We start from the raw sequence: 22489 nt of genomic DNA, 5'->3' as shown, positions 1-22489 counted from the left end.
TCAGCAGCTGTTGATTTTTAATGCTTCTTTGTGGAAACCGTAATGTTTTATTTGACGACTACAAAATTTCAAATCTTTATCTGGTACGTACGTACGTGCTCGGCCAGCAGCAACGGTCGAACTGCGTTTAACCAAGCTGAACCAAACATCAATACATAAGTTTGAAACTAAGCAGAGTGGTATTTATTATCCTGCTGCGAGGTAGTGGCGTATGGAGCGTATTGATAACCCGATATACAGCACCGCGGGTGTTCTCACTGTCACACTACAACAAGCGCGGCCAATCCATGGCAGAGAAGGTTCTGAGTGGCCCGCGAGGTAATCCTCGAAATTAGTATTGTTATAAAAAATAAATTACCCAGGTAATTCATTATGAACTTGCAAGGGCAACCCAAAAATTTGATTAGGCTGATCGCGAAATTTGGGATGTTGACGACTAAGATATCAGTTACGACGCATAGGCGTAGCCACGGGCCAGCCACAATTTTCATAGATCTTCGTATATATGACCATAAAGTAGGTAGACTTATGCCACTTAAAAAAAAAACTCAGCGCTTCGCGCCATTTATATTCATTCGGTTTGTTGCTTTTAGTATGGGTAACCCCAAATACGCCCAGAATACAGAATTGAGCCTGACTATATTCGCAATTATCTGAGAACCTGTCATCCAACATGCGCTTTCGCGTCTGCACCCGCAAAAAGTTCGTCAGCGATATACCCTTAGCACAAAATGATAGACGTATGTTCGCCGAAATCTTCGATATTGATATGTCCAATAGGGCTCTTCAAAAATGACTTTTTTTCTCAAATCGTACTGGCTACTTGATAAAATTGTTAGGTTACCTAATTTAAGCCTACACACAAAATTTGGTTCAATTCCAGCCAGTAACCGCTTTGCTACAGGAGAAGAAAGTTTCTATTTATTATATAAAAATAAATAATAAAAAATTTGAAAATTTTCTGTCCACCCCCTGGTTCAATTCCAGCCAGTGGAAGCGGAGTTATTGCCGTCGAAAAATTTGGATTTGAATAAAATAGTATTTACGGTGACCGATTCTTTGTTTATTTATTATAGTTGTGCTCACCGTAAATACTATTTTATTCAAATCAAAATTTTTCGACGGCAGTAACTCCGCTTCTACTGGTTGGAATTTATTTTTATATAATAAATAGAAACTTTCTTCTCCTGTAGCATAGCAGCTACTGGCTGGAATTGAACCAAATTTTGTATGTAGGCTAAAATTAGGTTACCTAACAATTTTATCAAGTAGCCAGTACGATTTGAGAAAAAAAGTCATTTTTGAAGAGCCCTAATGTCCAAGCGACAATAATCCTGTCCTTGCCAAATGAGCCTAGCGGTTAACAGACGCGACCCACAATATATGAAAGTAACAATATTATTGACCGAATTCATTCATTAACTTTGAAATTTTTCTCCCTTCGCGCAGCTAGGAGTTTTCATGAAATAATAGTTGTCGATTTTATTGCGTAGTAGGATAAGTCTTTTTTTCACCGTTACCTAATCCGGTTCACTCCTATCGGACGACTAAAAAGGTCATCAACATTCAAGTGGCCCGTGCAATGGTTCGTATATCGCATGTGGCCCTCTGGCCAAAAAGGTTGTCCACTCCTGCACTACAATGTATATCGAATGTCTATTTACTTTGTATGGATACTTCTTACGCAATAAAGAGCATTGAAGCTAAAGCTTCTGACGTAATAATGAGCAGTGGCGTTTGAAAACCAGACGTTTCTGCTATCACTAACCTGGTAAAAAAATATTTCTTCCTCTTTCACGAATGTTCAGTTTATGTCATAGCCCTTGGACAAATAAAAAGTAATCGTTCTTTCACAAAGAAATCGATTAGATATGGGAAGTAGTCGATTACGATTACAATTACTTTGGAATTTTTTCGAATGTAATCGATTGCGATTACGATTACTTGAAAATGGTGTAATTGTCGTAATCGATTACGATTACTAATCGCGATTACCCCATGTCTGACCAGGACTACATCGTTATGCAGCATTTCTACGGTCGACGGTCTTAATCATCAAACGTGCAACGTGCTACTTCGTTATATATCTACGACCTCTCAAAACTACAAGGCTTATTAGGCATTTCAAACACCGACATGGGGTCAAAGGTTAGGCTGTTATTTAAATACTTCGATGAAAGGTGTATATTCGTCGAAGTGGTACCTTATCAGATAACGAAAGTTTACCGACTGAAAAGTCATTGCGTAACCGGCTAACGTGTTATCAAATTGACCAACCTTATCAGCCATTCAACTGAATATTAAAAAATATTACTGCGTTTTAGGCTTTATACAGCTGCTATCTTTAAAATCGATCGATGTGTTCAGTTTGGATTCTAATTCAACATCCTAATTCCGTAACATATCGAAAATGTATATGAGAATAGTATCATGTAAACCAGTGGTTCTTAACCTTGTCTCCAGCGCCCCCCAGGGGGTGATTTGAATTTCGAAGGGGGTGGAAACGCTCAGAGGGCAAAATGAGGGGCGCTGGGCTCAGGGGGAGGTATGGAAGCGCTGAAGAAAAATGACCTCGCTGTAGATTGTGTAGTAAGGACTTATGATTATATAGTTGAACAACAGTTCTGTATATCCCTGAGTTCTCATTGCAAACTAATATTCGGCAAAATCTGTTAAATCAAAACGTTTGTTGTTGCGCTTATCGCGAAATATCCACCGACGATATTTCCATGAATGCGGTGGTTTGTTTTAATTCATGTAAAAGGAATTTGGCGTACTTTTGGATTGCCAATTCCCTGTTAAAACACTTCCGTCATGCTAGCTACTCCTAGTCGTTTCGACACCTTCCTATATTTTCATGGTATCGCAGTTTTGTGGTGTGTTGAAATGATGGAAAAATTATTAAACTGATACTTACTGATTGCTAGGTTTATTTTCCACAACATTCTTTAAACTAGATATTGTATCCTGCAGCGCATTGCGTGTTGATATCGAAAAGGCACTGTACCGCACAACTTTTGAGAGTGATGCCCATGGTACGTTGAAGATGTTTTGAAGCTTTTTGGCCAAAATGATTAACTGAATATACTTGTATTTGAGAGCTACAAAATTAAACCATCAGAATATTTCTTCATCGTATCATGAAGGATGAAACTGCTTAGTGTTGTTACCCCCATTCATGTTAATGTTAAGAGCTTTGTGCAGTACTACATTTAATGTGAGCAGCAAATCTCTACCACATTCTCATTTGATTTAGTAGTCACACAAAGCAATATAACAAAACCCAATACAATTAACTTCCCCGTACTTCCAATCGCCGAGGAGAATTCGGCATCTGTACATCGATCTCGAACCAAATCCTATGAGACTGTCCCGTAGGCTGTACCAGATGGTTGTTATAACAACCTGGATTTGATCCCGAAAATAGCACATACAATTATACCGTGAACTAGTCGAGTGGTCTAATAAGGAAGTCCCAACCCGGCACCGGACTTCGACCACTTACCCACTTACCTTAACATAGACCCAGGCAATTTTTGAATGGGGCGCTGGAGGGGAAAAGCTTGAGAACCAATGATTTAAATTAAGGATTAGTATGTATGATGTGGACACTTCTCAGTGCGGCTGACACGTTCTAATTTTTGAAAATTTGACACCGATTCGCAAGTCATTTCATATTTTTCATGCGTCGAGTCCGAGTCAAGTCAGGTCCTTTCATGGCAGTTACTCGAGTCAAGTCTAGTCTAGTCACCTGATAAACGTGACTCGAGTCAAGCCATGAATTATCCCGAAACTGCTTATAAGACTGTTTGCAATGCATGGATATAGCACATGAGTCAAAAATATTTTGGGATAAAATCCAATTATTACAAATTTATATACTTTCGCCGACCATTGCGGACAGGGTGTACAATATGTTTTCATGTAATCTAAAAGAGTACGAGCGCTATAATGGCTGAGAAACACGGGTTACACCGCTACAGTGTTCAGGGACACAGGGTATGTTTCAATGTTCTAACATGGATCAGCATACTGCTCACAAGTTCAGAACTCATTCGTTTTATACAGATTTCTTGTCAAACTTGTTTGCTCACATGAATAACAGCGGAATGAAGTCTCTACTGTGCACAATGTTATGCTATATCGTTCTACTTATTTTCTGCATCGGAACTATGTTCTTGGAACCCGACTTCTCAATAACACGATACCTTATGCGATATTCAAATCTGTCGTATGTCAGAACGGACGAATCCCGAAAACGTAGTAACGGCAGCGAAGCGACCGTGGAATATCCGATTAATCAACATGGTATGTACTCTCCAATTCCATACGTTATATCAGAAAATAATTGTTGGACTTACGACTCACCGTTAACCGTCGCTTTCACAATAATTTTGTCTCACATAAGCCGGAGTGAATTCATATGTGGGCACTATAATTATTACGTAATTAAAAGTCCGATTCGAAAGCTTGAATACAGACCTGGCCATCCAAGCACTGGAAGTTCTTTTGCAAAGCCCCACAACTTTTCCAAATACAGCACTAAAAGTAATAAACTAGCTCGTGTTGCCAATCGAAAATCACACTCCTGGTCCGAATTAGGTCATGCCGATCAAGATAGTGTAATGATGAAGCGTCCGGCTTCTTGATCGGTAGGTCGTGGGTTCGATCCCCGGCCGGGTCAGACCAAAGACCTGATTAGTAGCACTGGTATCCATGTCTTCCCCGCTTGGTGCCCATACATTACTGGGATAGCATGGAGGGGTGGTGCAAGACTCAGAAAACCCTACAAGGCTATATTTGTACCTTCCTTGTCCAGGGGCGTATGTACATCATGCACTCATGGTATGCAAAAGCACAGATCGTATGATATCATGAGTCGGTGTATATGCCGCAAAAACATCAAGGACAAAAATAAACATCACCCTTTCCTTTAATTTACGTTTCACTTTCTGTGATGTTTGGCAATTGAAACCTTCCAAATGCAAGGGCCGCGACGTCGGGATACCGGGACATCAATCAAATAAAAAGTAGTATGGTAAGAATATAACTTATCATTATCATGTTGAAATATATTAGGCAAAAGTGCAATCAAGTATGCCCATTGCCCACCGTAATGTGATTTTTAGTACGCATTTTATCAATATTTCTAAAGTGTTTCTTGAGGCTTTCTCAGACCGCGCAAAACAGTGTTGCGGGTCTCATGCGGCCCGCGGACCGTAGTTTGTCCACCCCTGTATTAGAAGTAGTGCTTCAGTATTCTACTCTAATATACAAGTGGAAGTATCAATCAAAGGAAGGTCACACTACCTCAATTAGAAGTCGAAAATGAAAACATTGGTCTGGTATAAAGGCTAAATGTATAGATTTGCTTTTATATGTATTACCGGATCCCCTCTCGCAGTAGCCTACGTGATTTCTGAATAGCAGGTGAAAACTTTCAAAATTACAATATCTTGATTCCTAGCACAGAACGAATGATGCTACTATGAAATCGAAACATCAGGACGAACCACTCCGAAACTGATGTGGTAACCGTATCATAGAGTTTGTATTGCCAGGTGGTTGTGACGAATATAACTGATAAAATGATACGAATATTTCTAATAACAGTATCCATCGAAAAAAAAACTTATAATGTAAGAAGTAATTTGAATTCAAAATCTCTTCAAGTATAGAAATGTAAGTATACAGTATCATAGAAAAAGAACACGAACATTTGAGTAGAACATCTAACAGAAATGGAGTACTTTATTAATGACCATGTCTTCCAGCAATGATCCATGTCCTCGATAAGCGTGACCACGATATAGCTGCAAAGGAGGGGAAGTCACCCTCTCTTCTTATAATATAAAGTATACATTGTGAATATACTGATGCAATTTTGCTTGACATCGATAGAACTTACATCTGATTACTAAGGCAAGTTTCTGCAACTTTTGCAACTTTTTACAGCTTCCAGCAGCTTCCTAAATACTTGAAAGTTACGTAGTATGGTGCTGTTTTAAGCTGTTTATAGGAATCTTATAATGCAACTTTTCTCTATTTTTTCATGCAACTTTTTCGATATTTCATGAACCTTCTTGCAACTTTTTTCGATTTGACATGCAACTTTTTGCAAGTTTTTTTTCGAATTTTCATGCAACCAATTTTTTACTAAAACTAATTGGCACAATATGTAAATGGATCGCTTGATTATTTCACTGTCGTTTAAATTCGAGGTCCTCTCTGATTTGACGTTCATTCCGGCTAGACCGCCGAAAATTATAATTCCACTGGGTCAATTTTCTCAGGCTATTGATTTTGTTGAAGTCGCCAACACTGAGTTTTGCAACAGTGCCTTGGATACGGATCGATTCGAGTATCTCATACCCAAATAATTTCAAGGAATTTGTCCATAAATGCAACTTTTTTTGCAACTAATGTGAAATATGAAGGCAACCTTTTACTGCAACTTTTGTGAAAAATGGGAGCAACTTTCCACGGATTTGAGTGCAACAAAAACTTGCTCTACTGATTACGCATTGGCTGTGCAAATTATCTAATGAAGCAAGGCTATATACACTCCGTAGTTACTATACAGCAGAGGTTGCCAACTCATAATGGGTCGCGGGCCACTTCTAAAAATTCGTAAAGGCCGCGGGCCGCATGACCTCAATATCGAGATAAAAATAGGCAACGCTGAGCAACCACCTTTTGATAACTGTACGTCAGTACATCGCTGTGCACTCTAGCATGGGCGACGGGCATAATTACCACAAAAGAAATAACATTTTATTGGAAAGATACTAATACAACAAAAAATATTGTGATGATCACTTTCATTCTATGATAAACTATGAGCTGCACACGATAGGCAACCTCACAACACTCTTCAGCAACTAAAGCAAGGGTGACCAACCTTTTTGCCATTCACGGCCGCATTTCGATTACTGCTGTATCCTACGGCCACATTCAAACGCATATAGTCGTACTTAACTAACTGGATGCTCAACAGCCAGCACTCACGCTAAATTGCCCATGTTCATTGCCGGTGAACTCCAGACTAATAAAATTAACTAACGAACGAAAATAAAAACAAGAAACAGTATCATGGACCAATTCGAAATAGGCTACAATGCAAATACAATTTAGCGGTAGTTAGAGATAAGAGAATGAAAACATTGTGAATTTCGTGAGTGAATTTCGTCATTAATATTTACATAGGTTCACATATTACTATCAAATATTCATCCTATCTCAGTCCATATGATCAGATTCACCGGTAGAGTTGATGCAGGGGTTATCTTGAAAAATGTAGGGAAGTTATTACTGCCGTCCTGCATCTTTGGGTTGGTCAATTGTTATCGGTCCCCTTTATTGCATGCTGTTATTTCTTGACCTCAAACGTAAGCCTACCAGAGACAAATCTCATTCTTGATGAGGAGAATACGATTAAAAATTGGTATTTCGTTATGGGACGCATCATTTTCCTCTGCTGTTTGCGTCTGTACTATGGGGCTCAGATTACAAAGGACACCACTATATTAAAATCGAAAATCAACACGCATTGAACCGCCGTTAGCGCGAAAAAATTTCAAGAATAATTGAATTGGCAGATTGAATTGAGTCGCAGATTGGCCACCCCTGGACTGAAGAACCGATATTGGGGTTCGCTAGACAAGGTTTACTCGCTGGAAAACTATCTCCTCGTAACGATTGGTCTTTTTGGTAGCCCGGAGTTGTTTTCTAATCATCTCGGTCTTGGCAGTGGTGGGGCATTGCACGTAAAGGCAATATGCCCATCTACCAGCAAATTATTCCTCCTCCATGGAATGATATCACCATCGTCGAAACCGTATCAGCTAGTGAGGAATAGTGATACTGGGCACAGGAAAAAAGCTTACTTTGAACAACAACAACAACAACAACAACAACAACAACAACAACAACAACGACAACGACAACAACAATATGTTTAAACTGAAAGAAATTTCAGCATTTCAAAATGCTTTACTAAGCGTTCTTGCGAAATTTCAAATCAGGTCGCGGGCCGCAGAACATACGTATACGCATGTGGCCCGCGGATTTTGAGTTTGTGACCCCTGCTATACAGCAACTTCAAATCGAAATAATATGATCGACTTAGTTTTTTTTTTTTATATCGCGTATAATTCTATTTTTTCTGATTTCTGTCCAGGCCACGGCTACAATTTCACCACAATCAAATCGAATGAAGTTCCGTTGATACTTGTTTGGGAAAGACCATTTGGTAGACCTCATTTTGGCCCTCCTGCAAACGTCCACTGCGGCTGCAAATACACGTATGAGCAATCGGAAATACGGAGAAGCGACGCTGTGGTTGTACACTGCATAGAGGCCGACGTGAACAGGCTGCCGCCGGATTTTCCGAAAAGGTGCGGTGCTGTTACAAGTATGGTTTGCGATAAATTGCGAGATTACGTAGATACGCATGTACAGGATATGATGTCAGTTCATGGATGTATTGGAGTTGTCATATATCCTCCATGAATTTGACTAATAGTTAGGACTGGGCAAAACGAGTACTTGAGTGATTTACAAAGATTTTACTGCCTGTTGTCCATCACATTAAGTAGGGTTACCATATTTTGGAATCGGGATAATAGGACACTTTTACCAAATCAGAAAAGTTAGTTGAAGAGAATTGAAAGCAGGCGATCTCGCTATTTTTACTGAACATTTGGTGGGATGACTTAAAAAAGGTATCACTTTCGCTCAACTCCAGCTTTACGCACTTTTTACTTAAAATTGGTGGTGTTGACAATAAAAAAAAAGGTCGTCGCTATCGATCGAACCAAGAATTTCCTGTTTAGCGTCATTTATGCCCATTTTCACTCGAATCTATCATTTATCTCAGCTCTAAAAGCTGCGTAAAGGAGGACGAATGGTAACCCTAATAAAAAGTACTCGGGTATTTTGTCGACCATATCCATTTCATTGCACTTTGTAGCAATGTTGCGGGTTGATCATGACTTCGGAAATATGTTGCATCCAGTAACGTTCGTAACTTATGTACTATACGCTTTGTATGCTGTGAACCTGCGTTATGGCCAATCAAGGTTTCAAGGCTTGGGCCATTTGCAGAAATTCTATTGTTTTATTATTCTATAGATAGATACGAAGTCCTTTGTTTTGAAAAACATTATATTCGAAATAAAAGAATTGTTTAGCAAGAGGTTAAAATAATTCTAATAATGGGTTTTAGCTGCCGTGTGGCAGTATAGATAACTATAGCCTGCGGATAGATTCGTTCAGAGTTACAATTTAATACTAATTGAATTCTATTCAATTATATATTGAAGTTCTGCACCGCCAAGAAGCTCTTTAAGCAGTTACAGTAGTCTTATAGCTGGCAAACTCAACGCGAAATTTAATAAACTGATCTTAAACGAAAGCTACTCTGTCGCACTGATTCCGAAAATTTAAATTATCGTCTAGTCATAGCACTTCACCTCAAGAGAATTTCAGATGCACCCGTGATCGCACCGACTCCTTTTATAATTCCGAGCAGCCCATGTTTGTGTTGTGAACTAGGGATTAATAATATCCGGCCTCAAATGAGTCGATCATAGCGACTCACAGAAAGAAAGCCCGAAAACGCACTGCTGATCTCGAGGTACGCCAAAATCACTTGATGATGCAATGTTGTAAAGAAGTTCAAGATTGCGCAACCGTAACAATGCTAGGCTATAGTGTCACTTGGGGTAAAGGTTTATTGAACTGTCTTAATCAGCGGTGGCCAACCTTTATGCTATTCACGGCCGCATTGCGATTACATATATAGCCTACATCCGCATTCCAGGGCATGGCCGCAATAACTGGACGCCAAATATCCATGTTCATTGTTCAAATGTCCAGTGTCCATTTACATTTCCGGTGAACTCCGGACAAATCTGTTTTTTCATATCGGCACCGAAATCGCGAATGGTCATGTTATGAGTAGTTATGATTTGATATGCAGATATGATGATGATACGCAAATATTGTTTCATATTCACGAATGAATTTCGTCCATAAGATTGGTAGTTCCACTTATTACTATAAAATATTTATCCTTTCTCAGCCAGTGTGATCAGATTCACCGGTATAGAGTTGATGGAGCTAGTGTTTTCGAAAATTGAAGGGGAAGTTATAAATGGTGATGCATCTTCGGGTTGGCCAATTGTTATTAGTCATGTAACTAGTGGCATGCTGTTATGTCTTGACCTCCCATCACGATTGACGCTATAGTGGAAAGATATTGGAATCACCCATACCTACCAGAAACAAATTTCTTTCGTGAGGATCATACGGTACCTCTATATAGAGCGTATCATTTTCCTAAACTGTTCTTATCTGCACTGTGGGGCTCAGATTGCAAATGGGACCACTTTATTAAAATCGAAAAATGAAGTCAGCTTGGAACGAAAATTTCAAGAATAATTAAAATCTTTCACAAATTCGGAAGTCAAATCCGTAAATTCAATTTGCATGTCGATGGCCGCCAACACATACTAATTGAATTACGTGTCGACGGCCGCACAAATTTCCTTCTACAGCCGCATATTGGCCCCCCACGGTGTTGATGAGCTATAATGTTGTCGATAAAAGAAAAATCACGTTTCGTTCCAAAAGTACGAAGAGCCGCTACAGGGTATGACAGTGCAGCATGCGGCTCCGGAACCGCGAGATACCGATTCTTGGCGTCTAGATCAAGCACGCAGCAGTGACGGATGCGAGTCATTTCAATACAACTAAAATAGCGTTATATGTCAATCAACACTGTGGAAACTCGCCGATGTGCTGTCTGTCTCCAATCGAGAGACACCATCGTTTTCCTGCGTTCGTCTGATCTAACTTCCGAGCTCATTAAATAAATACACATCCTTTGCGCTATCAAAATAACTTCTCGACAAGCAGGAATATTGTCTTTATATCATTTGATACCAGGTCGGTTCCCTCAGGGTTTGAGGTCGACCGATATTGACTTTTGCAGCCGATACCGATATCGATTATCGACGCACTCACAAGGCCGATAACCGATATCATAGGCCGATATTAATATGGAAGGAACAGAGAATCACTTCGCCAAAAATATTATATATTAGGCAAGATGGCACTTGTAAATGCCACAGAAAGCTGAACAACAGACGAGAAAATTGAAATTAAAAAGAATTATTGCTGAATTGTGCATATTCATTGAAATTTCGGATAATCCAATAAGCAAAATGTGATACAGAATTGCAGATCATTCCAGTAGAGGTAGATTGTAATGTGGGTAGCATAGTTTCTCTACGTTCTCACCCAGTTAAACTCGTCCTGCAAGGGTAAATCAGACACGTACCGCCCTTTGCGTCTTCGATTTTTTGAGATTGAGAACACGGAGCACTGAATTTCTAATATTTTTGAATTTTTTATATATAAAATATCGGCCTTCAGAAGCCGATATCGATAATTGCGAAAGTTTCAAATATTGGCCTCGATAATTCGGTCGACCTCAACTCACGACCTCCAGGTTGAAAGCCTATGATTTAAAGCAGTGTTTCTTAACCTGGTCGCCAGTCCTATAGGCAATTTTCGAGAAGGGTTCTGCAGGAAAAAAAAGGTCAAGGACCACTGGTTTAGAGCAGGGGTGTCAAACTCAAGTTGCGTCGTGGGCCGGATCCAAACCTTGAAATCGCTCGCGAGCCGCACCAGTCAAAAAATTCCAAACTGTTACCTCAAAATCCATGTCCGTGTGGTCCACTTACTTGACTACTTAATTATCCAACCTACGAATCATAGGGTTCTATTCCATCAACACTTTTATTTGCAAACAATGGAGTTGGCAAATTGTCGATGATTGGTCGGTTGAATATAGGTATATAAATTGCTAAAACAGTGACTTTAACGTCGATATACGTTGGTATATTGTTATGATTGCTTTGTTCTGGTCGTAATCTGACAAAGATCCCGTGTAGGCGTTGTGAGGAATACACGAGATTTAACTGTAAACGTTGAAATTTGAACCTATGTTATTATATTGCTATTCGGGTGTTTCTGGAAGTTGAGGAGCTGTCATCATCAGCGTAAATGAAGTGCGTCCACAAATATTTTAAATATATATTTTTGTTGCAATTATGTTCTCCATGTAGCCTGCATATACCGGTTTCTACCTGGTGTTTTCACTTCTGCGAATACCTACATTCTTCCACAAAACTCTGAGCTCAGTGTGCACGTTTATTCTTCTCGGAATTGTGTGTCAATGGCAGCGACTTGTTTCTGATGGTGATTACACAACATCGCTGTAGGCTGGTTATACTGTGGCATATGAACAGACTCAACGTTTTGTGTTTTTAGGGATTATTAAATGACAATATAGGCTATTTCGTACTAAAAATCTCAACATTTGTCAGAAATGTGCTGGGTAATTCAGCCATTTTTCAGAATTGCTTTGCGGGTTGGATGCGGCCCGCGGGCCGTATGTTTGACACCCCTGGTTCATAGTCTTTGTTAACTGTCGGACGTCTTGCAGCCTGGAGCTTTCTCACCAATCGGTCCCGCTCGTTCTCAATTCTAATATCTTCGTCATCTCCGCGGATTTATTAGGCTCGGCTCACCTCCACGTCCACAGTGATTCAACCTTTCACCCCCGCCCAATGACCACTTCCTACATGTTCAACGGCACAACGCATTTTCTATTTCAGGGGTCTCTCCCAACTTTACATCTGGTGGTGCAGGGAACCGCCTATCCATGTTGCCAGGGGGAACATGGATATGAATTACCGACGGGGCTTTTTCAATTGGACAATGACATATCGAAGAGACTCGGAAGTTAATACGCCGTACAATACCCGGGACAATGTCAGGAGAATCGTGAAAAAAGACGGATTATCATTAAAAGATATCATGACAATGAAAAACAAAACTGCTGTGAGTAAAATATCGATGAATACTATCAGGGGCCCGGTAAGCTGCACTTGGTACTTTAGATTTCCATCGTCGGAAACTGTGGAACACGTCACACCAGTCACAAAAGTGAAAAGAAGCGGATATCATTAATCAAAAGCCTCCGGGATCTAATGCCTGTTGACTGTTACGGGAGATGCTTTCGTCGCGAGTTATCGGCCAAAGATTATTCAGAGAAAATCAGCTCATACAAATTTTTCTTTTCGTTCGAAAACTCATATCACTGCAAGGACTACATCAGCGAGAAATTCTGGTCGAAAGCCTTGCTCCAGGGACTCGTGCCCGTTGCCTGGGGCGCTACCGCCGAAGACTACCGTGCAGTGGCACCGGAAGGGTCCTATATCATAGCGGAGGAATTTAATGACACCGCACATTTGGCTGATTATCTGAAGTATTTAGACAAAAATGACTCTGCTTATTTAGAGTATATGAAATGGAGATCGCCTGAAAGATTGGCTGACGTTTCAGGCGATATATTGAGTCCGCCGATCTCCAGCGATTTCAGCAATCTTTGCATACTTTGCCGTCATCTTATCCAAAGAGCGCGAGAAGGCAATATATCAACAACCGAAGTGCCATCAGTCAAGGATTTTTTTCTTGGTTCTAACGATAATGCGTGCCTGAACGCCACCGATGACATGGTATTGTGGAATCGGAGATTACCAGGGTAGGAATTGGTAGCAACCTAACAAGATCGTAGTCTGTATCAGGTTAGGAAAGGACTTTGGTAGGTTGCGTGGAACTGCCATTACAAACGTGAACCATGCCCCGCCGCTTGCGTAACATGATAGTCTGTATTTTGAAGACCACCCCGAGAAATATATGCGATCAATATATACCCAATATCTGAATTCCCATAGTTCGCGCCTGAGACCGTGTGCGATGTATGAAAACTAAGTGGTGCGAATGTTCCGTTCACGTTCGCATTGGGTAGGCAAACCTTAGGATCTAGAGGTTCACGCTTCCAAACGAACCGTGGTAGGTTCGCTGCATCACGGGGATTCAACGTAAAACTGAGATCAACCGTGGATTGTCAAATATTATATTCATTTTCGAAAATTTTGCGTAAAAATCCACGCCATTGTGAATATTCATAAGAACATGAATCTACTTTCTTGTTAGTTATAGGCTGAAACACTATATCCTTAGTGATTGCTTCATTCTCGTGACCAATCTTAATTCCGACTTAGAGCGGAACGCTGTATAATTATAATTATTTAGTCAGGGGTGTCAAACTCGACTCGACTCTGGTCGCGAGTGGCATTCAAACCTTTTGATCGCTCGCGGGCCGGACAGTCAAATCATCAAATACTCCCTCCATATCCTCACCCTTGTCTTCACTTTAATACTTCCTTACCACGTCTATATACAAAATCGTTTATTACATTATATTACGGGTCATAGAGGCTCTTTTCTAGCAACAAATTTATTCGCGAGCAACAGAATCGGAAGAAAATACGATGGTTGACCGATTGAATACAGTTATAAACCGCTAAATCACTGGTTTAGCGACGATATAACTTGACATATTTGTATGCTTTTTTGTCAGAAGTTATACGGCGGTGCCACTACGGATTTCTTGTGAACTATCATATTCTGCATGTAACCTGCATATAATGGATCCGCCTTGGCGTTTTCGTTTCTGTGAATAACTAGGCCTACTTTTGGCCCATTTATTCATAAAACTTTGAACAATGTTTAACTTGTTCCTTCATGGTGACTTAACCGAAACCGCAATTCTGTTGTCGGATAAGGTTATAATGTCGCCTATGCCGCCTTCAACATTAGTTGTTTTGAGGGATTATTTAATGAAAGTACTTCTTACTAAAAATCTCAACATTTGATAGAAATTTGTTGGATAAATCCAAGCATTTTCAATCTACTCAAACTTGCTTCGCGGTCCGCATGAAATCGTATGTTTGACACCCGTGATTTAGATGGTTCGTTATTCTTTATTGTGTTGATATGGTCGCGGTAATTTAGCCTACCACGAATCTTTAGTGAATGTGAATATCTATTGTCATCATTTTACAAATATATGGAGCGACTGTATTGGTCGGGTGGTGGGTGTTCAGTGTTCAGTGCTCACTGCTCAGTGCTCAGCCTCAGACTTGTTGCGATATAGCGCAGTGGTATAGTCCGCGACTGCAACACCAGTGGGTTGCGGGTTCGAGTCCGACCGAGGTCGACTTCTGAATTCCAATACCTGAGTGTTGGAGGTTTATCTAGGCTCATCCTCGCCACCTCATCCGCGTAAGCGTGGTCTTACAAAAAGCCTAGGAGTGGGCCTTGCTATAAGTCGGCAGTTACAGAATAAAAATGAAGGATATCGGCCGGCCTAGTGTAAATGTCCATGTCGATTGTCCATAGTAGTCGACAATCACCATGAGTACCACAAAACAAAACTGCTCCGGCTTCGGTAAGGCCCAGCAAATACTCCAGAATTTGTGGACTGTAGTATGTTGTGTACCGAGCCATCGAGATCAATCACTGAGTCTCCAACCGCGCATCAGCATCAAAACTAAGATCATGTCGTGGAAAACAATACATCAACTCATAAGCATGAAATCATGAATAAGTTGTCTAGGTTAGGGATATATTTTCTGCGCGATGTCGTAGGCCTATACAGAGTTGCAAGAGCAGTATGACGTGCAATAAATCTTTCGCAAAAGTTTACGGGTTATACCGGTACACAAGACGTTTTATGTAGCAGTAAAATGCGATTGTTTATGTATAGTTAACTAACCTACGGATAGATGCGCGTGACGTGATTCACGGTCGAGTGATGCTACATGCGCAGATTTGTTGTCGCTTTATAGCAGGGGTTCTCAACCCGCGGCCCGCAGACGTTTATTTTGCGGCCCGCGACATATTTCATTATGAAAGCTATTACTACTGGCACGGTATTGTTACATATTAATTTAGCTACTTAGCTATCTTATCGCACCGTCATTGTTTCGTTTGAATATTCATTCTTTGACGTGTTCTGGTTTCTTGATATATGCTCGAGTTTAGGTTGGTATTGTTTTGAATCGGTATCCGGCTGGACTCAGGTTCAATAGTATCTTGCTACGTAGTACATTTTTTAAAGATTGTTTCACTCACCGCGTGTGTTTTACTCACCGCGAATGGTTTGAGCAGAAACAAGAACAAGGAAGGGGAAATTCAACAGCGAAAACTGGGTTTGTAACTCTGTGTGGGACTATGAATCTGCTTTCTCGGATAAATGGAAAACCGATCGTAAGTCGTAACGAAGCGCGAAGCTTAAATTTATACCACGGTAGTTTCTTCTGAGGTTATACATAGACCGCCTGATCTTAGAAAAACGTTGCTAGCTAGGTGTCCAGTCAGCAGGGTATGGTATGGTATGGAACGAGAATTTTCCATACTCCATACTTGCCTTACTCTCTCCATACCATACTTGCAATTTTCCATACCATACCAACATTGTTCCATACCATACTTGATAGGCTACATATTCCATACTTTCAAATACTTCAATATCATAAGTATAGTACCTTTTCTAGCACCTATATTATTGATATTTCGGATGTCGTTATTGCTTAAACTAGCCATGATGCGAATCTAACTCCTGGTAATAGTTTTACAGAGTCTGTTTTGGTGAGGTTTAGTTCACAGTGGTGACGTGCCGTGTATCTATACTCGGCAGCGTCCGCGAGCAAAATGAGATAGTCAGCAGATTGTTATCTAGGAATGTCAACAAAGGGACTGGCAACATACGGCCCGCAACGAGATTTCGTCCGCCCCGCGGACAGTTTCCCGTCTTACATGATCATGTGGCCCGCGGCCCCAATCTGCCGAGATTCCCCACTACTTGCCTAAACATCAAATTTTAGTGACTGCATGTTATTATATAGGTCTGCGCACTGCGCGAGAGTGGAGCTTAGGTCCTTCGAGGCGAGAAGACTTGCATTATCGGCATTTACGATGTACTCAACCCTAATGAATTGATATCTTGGTACATTTTAGGTAAAGGGGCTTATCAAACGCTTTGAAATCCTAATTGAAGATTGCACTGTGAGTTAGTTGATCAGAGAGAAGCAGACATGGCGGCGCCTGTATGACAATGCTGTTCTCAAATCCACATTGTATTTTCATTATTGGCGAGAAATGGCTTTGAAGTGACATTTCTGTCGATAAAATACAATCAATAAATACGATATATTCCTTGCATATATGGGCGAATAATTTATCCATTCAGCAATCCGGCCCGCCAAGTACTTAATTTTCCTATATCCGGCCCGCCGACTAGAGAAGTTGCACGCCCCTGCTCCATAAGATATCATCGGATTTCCGGTACATTGGCATGAGGCACATGCAAGTTTGAAGTAAATACTCGCAAAATAATTTATAATATAGGCGCACCCATAATATATCCCAGCTGCAGGCGATCAATACTGCAGCGATCTGCGTGATTATTAGTACAGTATTTGGTTGGGGTTAGTGTGGCGAGAATTTCAAACTAGATCTACCCCACTCCCTGATCTGTAATCCTAATGCGAGAGCGTTTGAGATATGACCAATAAGATTGCTCGGTATGTAAATAATATAAATGTGCGGATAATGTTCAGAAGAAATGTAATTTTAGGGCAAGTTTTTGCAACTTTTGCAACTTATTTTACAGCTTCCGGCAGCTTCCTAAATACTCGTAAGATATGTAGAATGCTGTTTTAAGCTGTTTGAAGGAATCTTATAGTGCAACTTTTTGCAAATTTTGTCCATTTTTTTCATGCAACTCTGCAACATTTTGCAACTTTTTCGATTTCTCATGAAAGTATTTTCGGTTTTGGTGAAATACACGGCCAAATTCGACTGAAGCACCGTAAATCAGCACCGAAGTACGGGTATTTCGGGAGCTGAGCAGGTAAATTGACCTTTTTTCTTTAGTCAACCGAGCAAAATGTGGTCTTTTAGTGCAAATTTTGCAACTTTTGTCAAAAGTAAATAAATATATGCAACTTTCCGCGGATTTAACTGCAACAAAAACTTGCCCTAGTAATTATATATCAATCACATTGAGCATTAAGTACGTTGCATCATGATTGCTTGTATAAGCTCTCGTCACTCAAGGAATGAGGTAGTTGGAGTAGCCAACATTACCAATTATTGCATCACATGATAGACTATGCTCGGAGACGTCGTGTCTAGACTCAATATAATATCGGATCAACATTACTGTTGTGATTATTACATCACAAAATCATGTCATTCCAAGTGCTCGTAAAACCGTTGCACAAGCTTGTATTTGATCCTACACAGCGTTCAATAGTTCACGTTCACACATAACAAAAGCGATCATATTCCGTGAACAGCGAACAACGTACGCTTCTTGAAGCTTGCACGATAAAATGTATAAAACACCAAAGTATGGAAGTATGGAAATCTCGATCCATACCATAGATTAAAATCTTCCATTCCATACCATACTTGCATTGTTCCATATTCCATACCGAAATATCGATCCATACCATACCATACTTCCATACCATACCATACCATGCCCTGCCAGTCAGGCAATCCATATTTTGAGTCATTGTTGAAATTGCCGACGCCGTTACAGACGCATCGTTTAAAATCAAAATAGCTTCGAATATCGCTAAACCCAAGAAATCTGCTAGAGAAGGTGTGATTTCAATAAAACCTTAAAGGGGCACTGCGCTCTAAAAATGATGTGGTCTCAAATTGAAGGTAAAAACGAACAAAAAATGTTGGCCGCAGCCATTTCCTTCAGAACGCCACCATAATGGAGCTGCAATTTATTGAAATTTCTACAAGACCAGCTGCCGCAGCTGCTTAACCCGTTACGTGGCACGATGTCTTCATCGTCGCACTTGCTCGACGCGATAAGGCAGTCACGCAGAGAACGAAACTTAGACACATTTCCTTCATAACATCGGCTGACAACTATCTAAAATTTGTTCTCAGTATGACTGCCTAATCGCGTCGAGCAAGTGCGACGGTGAAGATATCGTGCCATGTAACGGGTTAAGCAGCCGAGGCAGCTGGTCTTGTAGAAATTTCAATAAATTGCAGCCCCATTACGGTGGCGTTTTGAAGGAAACGGCCGCGGCCAAAAATTTTTGTTCGTTTTTACCTTCAATTTGAGACCACATCATTTTTAGAGCGCAGTGCCCCTTTAACATGCTGTGCGAATATTTGCCGCTTCCGGAACTTAGCAACAAGGACATCATCACCTGACAAATTTCGAAGCTACAGTTGTCTGATTCCACCGTGACCAAAAGCGTAACAGCAATGTCAGTCAAGATTTTATCGAATGTTCCGAAACACGTTGCCGCGTAGCCGACTTTAGCCTAGCATTGGACAAATCCACCGACTCCACAGACATTGCATAGCTAATTATCGGGGTGCATTTTATCAGAGTGGACATATTTGTAGAGGAAATGCTGGCTGGGCAAACGTGTGCGGGGACTAGCGAAAACAATCAACTTAACAAAACTGACTTCTGTAACTATCGGTGAAAAGCCCCGCCATGGAAAGAAAGAGAAGGGTAGATTGGTTTGCTCAGAAATGACTTCTTCTCATATCACTGAGAGTTCAATGATAATGGCCTCTGTAATATACTCTACTCACTCACGCATTGAAACAGAGAGTTCGATTCTCTGGTAGAAGGGTTTGAAGGTGCATAGGCCGGCCTGGAAGCGGATGTAATGCGCGCTCCATGAAGGGATTTACTTGCGCCGCTGGAAGATACATATTCTCACAAAAAGCAGCAACTGCAAACTTACAAACGCTCTCCATTAATGCTTTAGAATGCGCAAAAATGCACTAAATGCCCGTATAGGCGTATACGGCTGGTAAATATGCTACAGTAGCCTCAATTTAATAGTAGCCCACAAATACATGGTAACAATGTTCTGCGGCCCGCAGCGTCTTTTCCTGTTAAAATGCGGCCCGTAATACAAGGAAAGTTGAGAACCCCTGCTTTATAGCATGAAACGGCAACGTAATTGCTAATCCCATAGATGACGACCCGAGCGCTCAAATTTAATAAAATTGACCTCATTTGAAAGCTACAGCAGTCGCACTGATTGGCTCATAGCGATCCATCATGGTGATTACACAGTTGCAAGTTGCAATGAGAGTATGCCATGTTGCATCATGTGGAAACAAATTCGATGAAACATAACATCATTCCACGTTAAGCAGGAAATGACCGATTAAGTAGTTAGTAGATTAATAATGACGTGATATTATTCCAATGTCATCATGATATCGTCCTGTGATATATCATGATATCTTTTTTTGCGATAGTGAGCTTCAGAAACCCCGCGATGGCCTGAATCGTATGAAGGGGACTCAAGATTTTGAAGTGATCTGTTTAAACATTGCAGATATAGATCAAATATCACCACACCATATGCAATTGACCGCTCCTTACCATGTAGTTGTACGAGTAAATTATGATTTGGATTACCTGATAATTCAGATCGGTAGGAATGCTGAGGACGTTTTATCAAGCTAGAATGTTCGAGAAATATCTGGGGGGAATTTCAGGGTAATTAGTGTCGTTCCGACAGAAACCTTTAAGGTACAGTAGACGATAAGTCCTTGGTATTTTAGCAATTTAGCTATCTTTTATGTTTAGGACATAGAATATTCTGAGTGGCGACTTGTTGGTTCCACATTTGCACAACCATGCCCCTTTCGGGCCCCTACCAATGATACGGAGAATATGATGTTGTAGTTTTGGCAGTGGCAGAAGTGGCCGCACTATCACTGGCAGCATCCGAGTGGATAATGTCATGTTGTAAACATTGTATTAAATTGTCTGGTCTCTAACAAAGTCCCAAACATAATGACACAATATTTTGAATTGTTACAGGAAGTTGACGGGCTTACTTCTGTATAATCGTTTAGGTCAGTTGTCGGCAACCTGTCGTCCGCAACCGGTGCCGGTTCGCGAGCATTTCGTTAGTGGTCTGCGAAATATTCGTATATACTTTTGCAAGTTAAGCGAAGGCTCGGAGTCGAAATTATAGCGGTAAAGATCACGGATAGAGATTTATAATAATTACGTTAATCACTTTGTTAGAAAATGCGTGTTGCTGGCAGTAGCTGAGGCGGTGTTGCTGTTATTGGCGATCGCATCTCATCCAGTCTAGCGCAGGGTTGCCAAAGGTGGTCCAAAAGAGCCAAATTGCTCTCCAAAATGTGCCAAATGCCCCTTCAAGGAGCCAACTATTTTCGATTTCTACCAAAATGCTTATAAATTACACCTAAAACACAAAAATGATACGTTGTCAACAGCCTGTGAACTTTTACTTTAGAGTGGAGTGGAAATAACTTTTTTTTTAATCGAAAAAGGGGGTTCTTAAATCCCGACAAATGACCTGAAACTGCAATAAAAATTGACTTTAGGGAATTGCTCCTATTTTCCAGCCGGCAACCCTCCAATTTCTGCGCACGAGGGGGTAAATTTGCACAACTCGACAACCACTGCTCGTAGAGTCATGATATATAGCTCAAAAGCTGCCAAAACATCATGTTTCTATCTGTCTTAAGAAGAAAGTTTTCTCTTACGAGTTACAGACAAAAAAAACAGTAAAATATTGAAGCGGGTAAATGGCGGGAGTAACTAAGTTACATGTTAGTGAGATTTACACAAAAACAGCTACATAAATCAATCTCATTATATAAAAGCTCACTGATAAGAGCTGTTACTTCATTTTTAGAACAGAATCGCGGGCGACACATCTGGTCCTTGCAGGCTTCCTTAGGCCTGCGTTGGCGACCCCTGATCTAGAATATGGGGCACGAAAAAAGCACTGTGATGGCAATAAGCCACTAAAATGATGACATGGGCCTGCAAATCCTAATACCCAAGGTTAGAACGAAAACTAGAGGAGAGCGATGCGACTTTACATCAGTTTCAATTGTTAAATAATTTTATAGTAAAATCCGCCAAATTTGAGCCAACGCGCCAAACGTAATTTTTCGTTGCCGACCGACCTTTAATCAAGTGGCAACACTGGTGTAGCGTTCCTTGGTATATCGATTCGAAACTGATGACACACTGGAATTAATCCAGATATCCAGAACCCCACTGTGCGTAAATTGATACAAGACGGGTATTTTCCATTTGCGCGTTAACAGTCAGTGTTTACGTTACAGGCCCGAAAATAGTGAAACACTAGATTCGACGGGAATTCATTATTCCCTGAACTGATCTATCTAAATCACCACATATTACGGATTGCTCCTTGGGCATTTTTATTTGTCAAATTTGGTAGGCTATACGATGCAGAGCCGAGTTTGCGTGCTTATTTTAACGCGAAATGACGAGATCTCCAGCTGCGCTTTAACATGATCGACAAAACAAGCCCAAGGTTCTCACTGAATAACGATCATGTATTGTAAGAGCTGGAATAAACTTTCAATGTTGAGCATTTTGGTCGTAGACCGGTACGCGAAAAAACTCTAATTCGAAACCGCTCGGCAGAGCAAAAAAGGCTTGCGACACTATAGGTACGGACAACAATGCCTTGAAAAGTACGGTACA

General features: G+C 40.6%; 1 protein-coding gene and 1 long non-coding RNA gene across 2 annotated transcripts in view; both read left to right on the top strand.

The window, feature by feature from the left end:
- LOC145455353 (uncharacterized) overlaps window positions 1-22489 on the top strand; it is a 167720-nt gene that overhangs the window by 106007 nt on the left and 39224 nt on the right. The window lies entirely within an intron of this gene.
- Window positions 686-20553, top strand: LOC145456382 (alpha-(1,3)-fucosyltransferase 7-like). The gene is made up of 4 exons (XM_080334458.1): window positions 686-4308; window positions 8180-8396; window positions 12687-12912; window positions 12972-20553. The coding sequence occupies exons 1-4, from the start codon at window positions 4002-4004 to the stop codon at window positions 13617-13619; spliced, it is 1398 nt and encodes a 465-aa protein (XP_080190584.1). The 5' UTR covers window positions 686-4001; the 3' UTR covers window positions 13620-20553.

The sequence above is a fragment of the Botryllus schlosseri genome, chromosome 14, assembly GCF_051294905.1.
Source record: "Botryllus schlosseri isolate E-star chromosome 14, Bs_hap1, whole genome shotgun sequence".
Classification (NCBI taxonomy): domain Eukaryota; kingdom Metazoa; phylum Chordata; class Ascidiacea; order Stolidobranchia; family Styelidae; genus Botryllus; species Botryllus schlosseri.
This window is presented reverse-complemented; position numbering and strand designations above follow the sequence as displayed.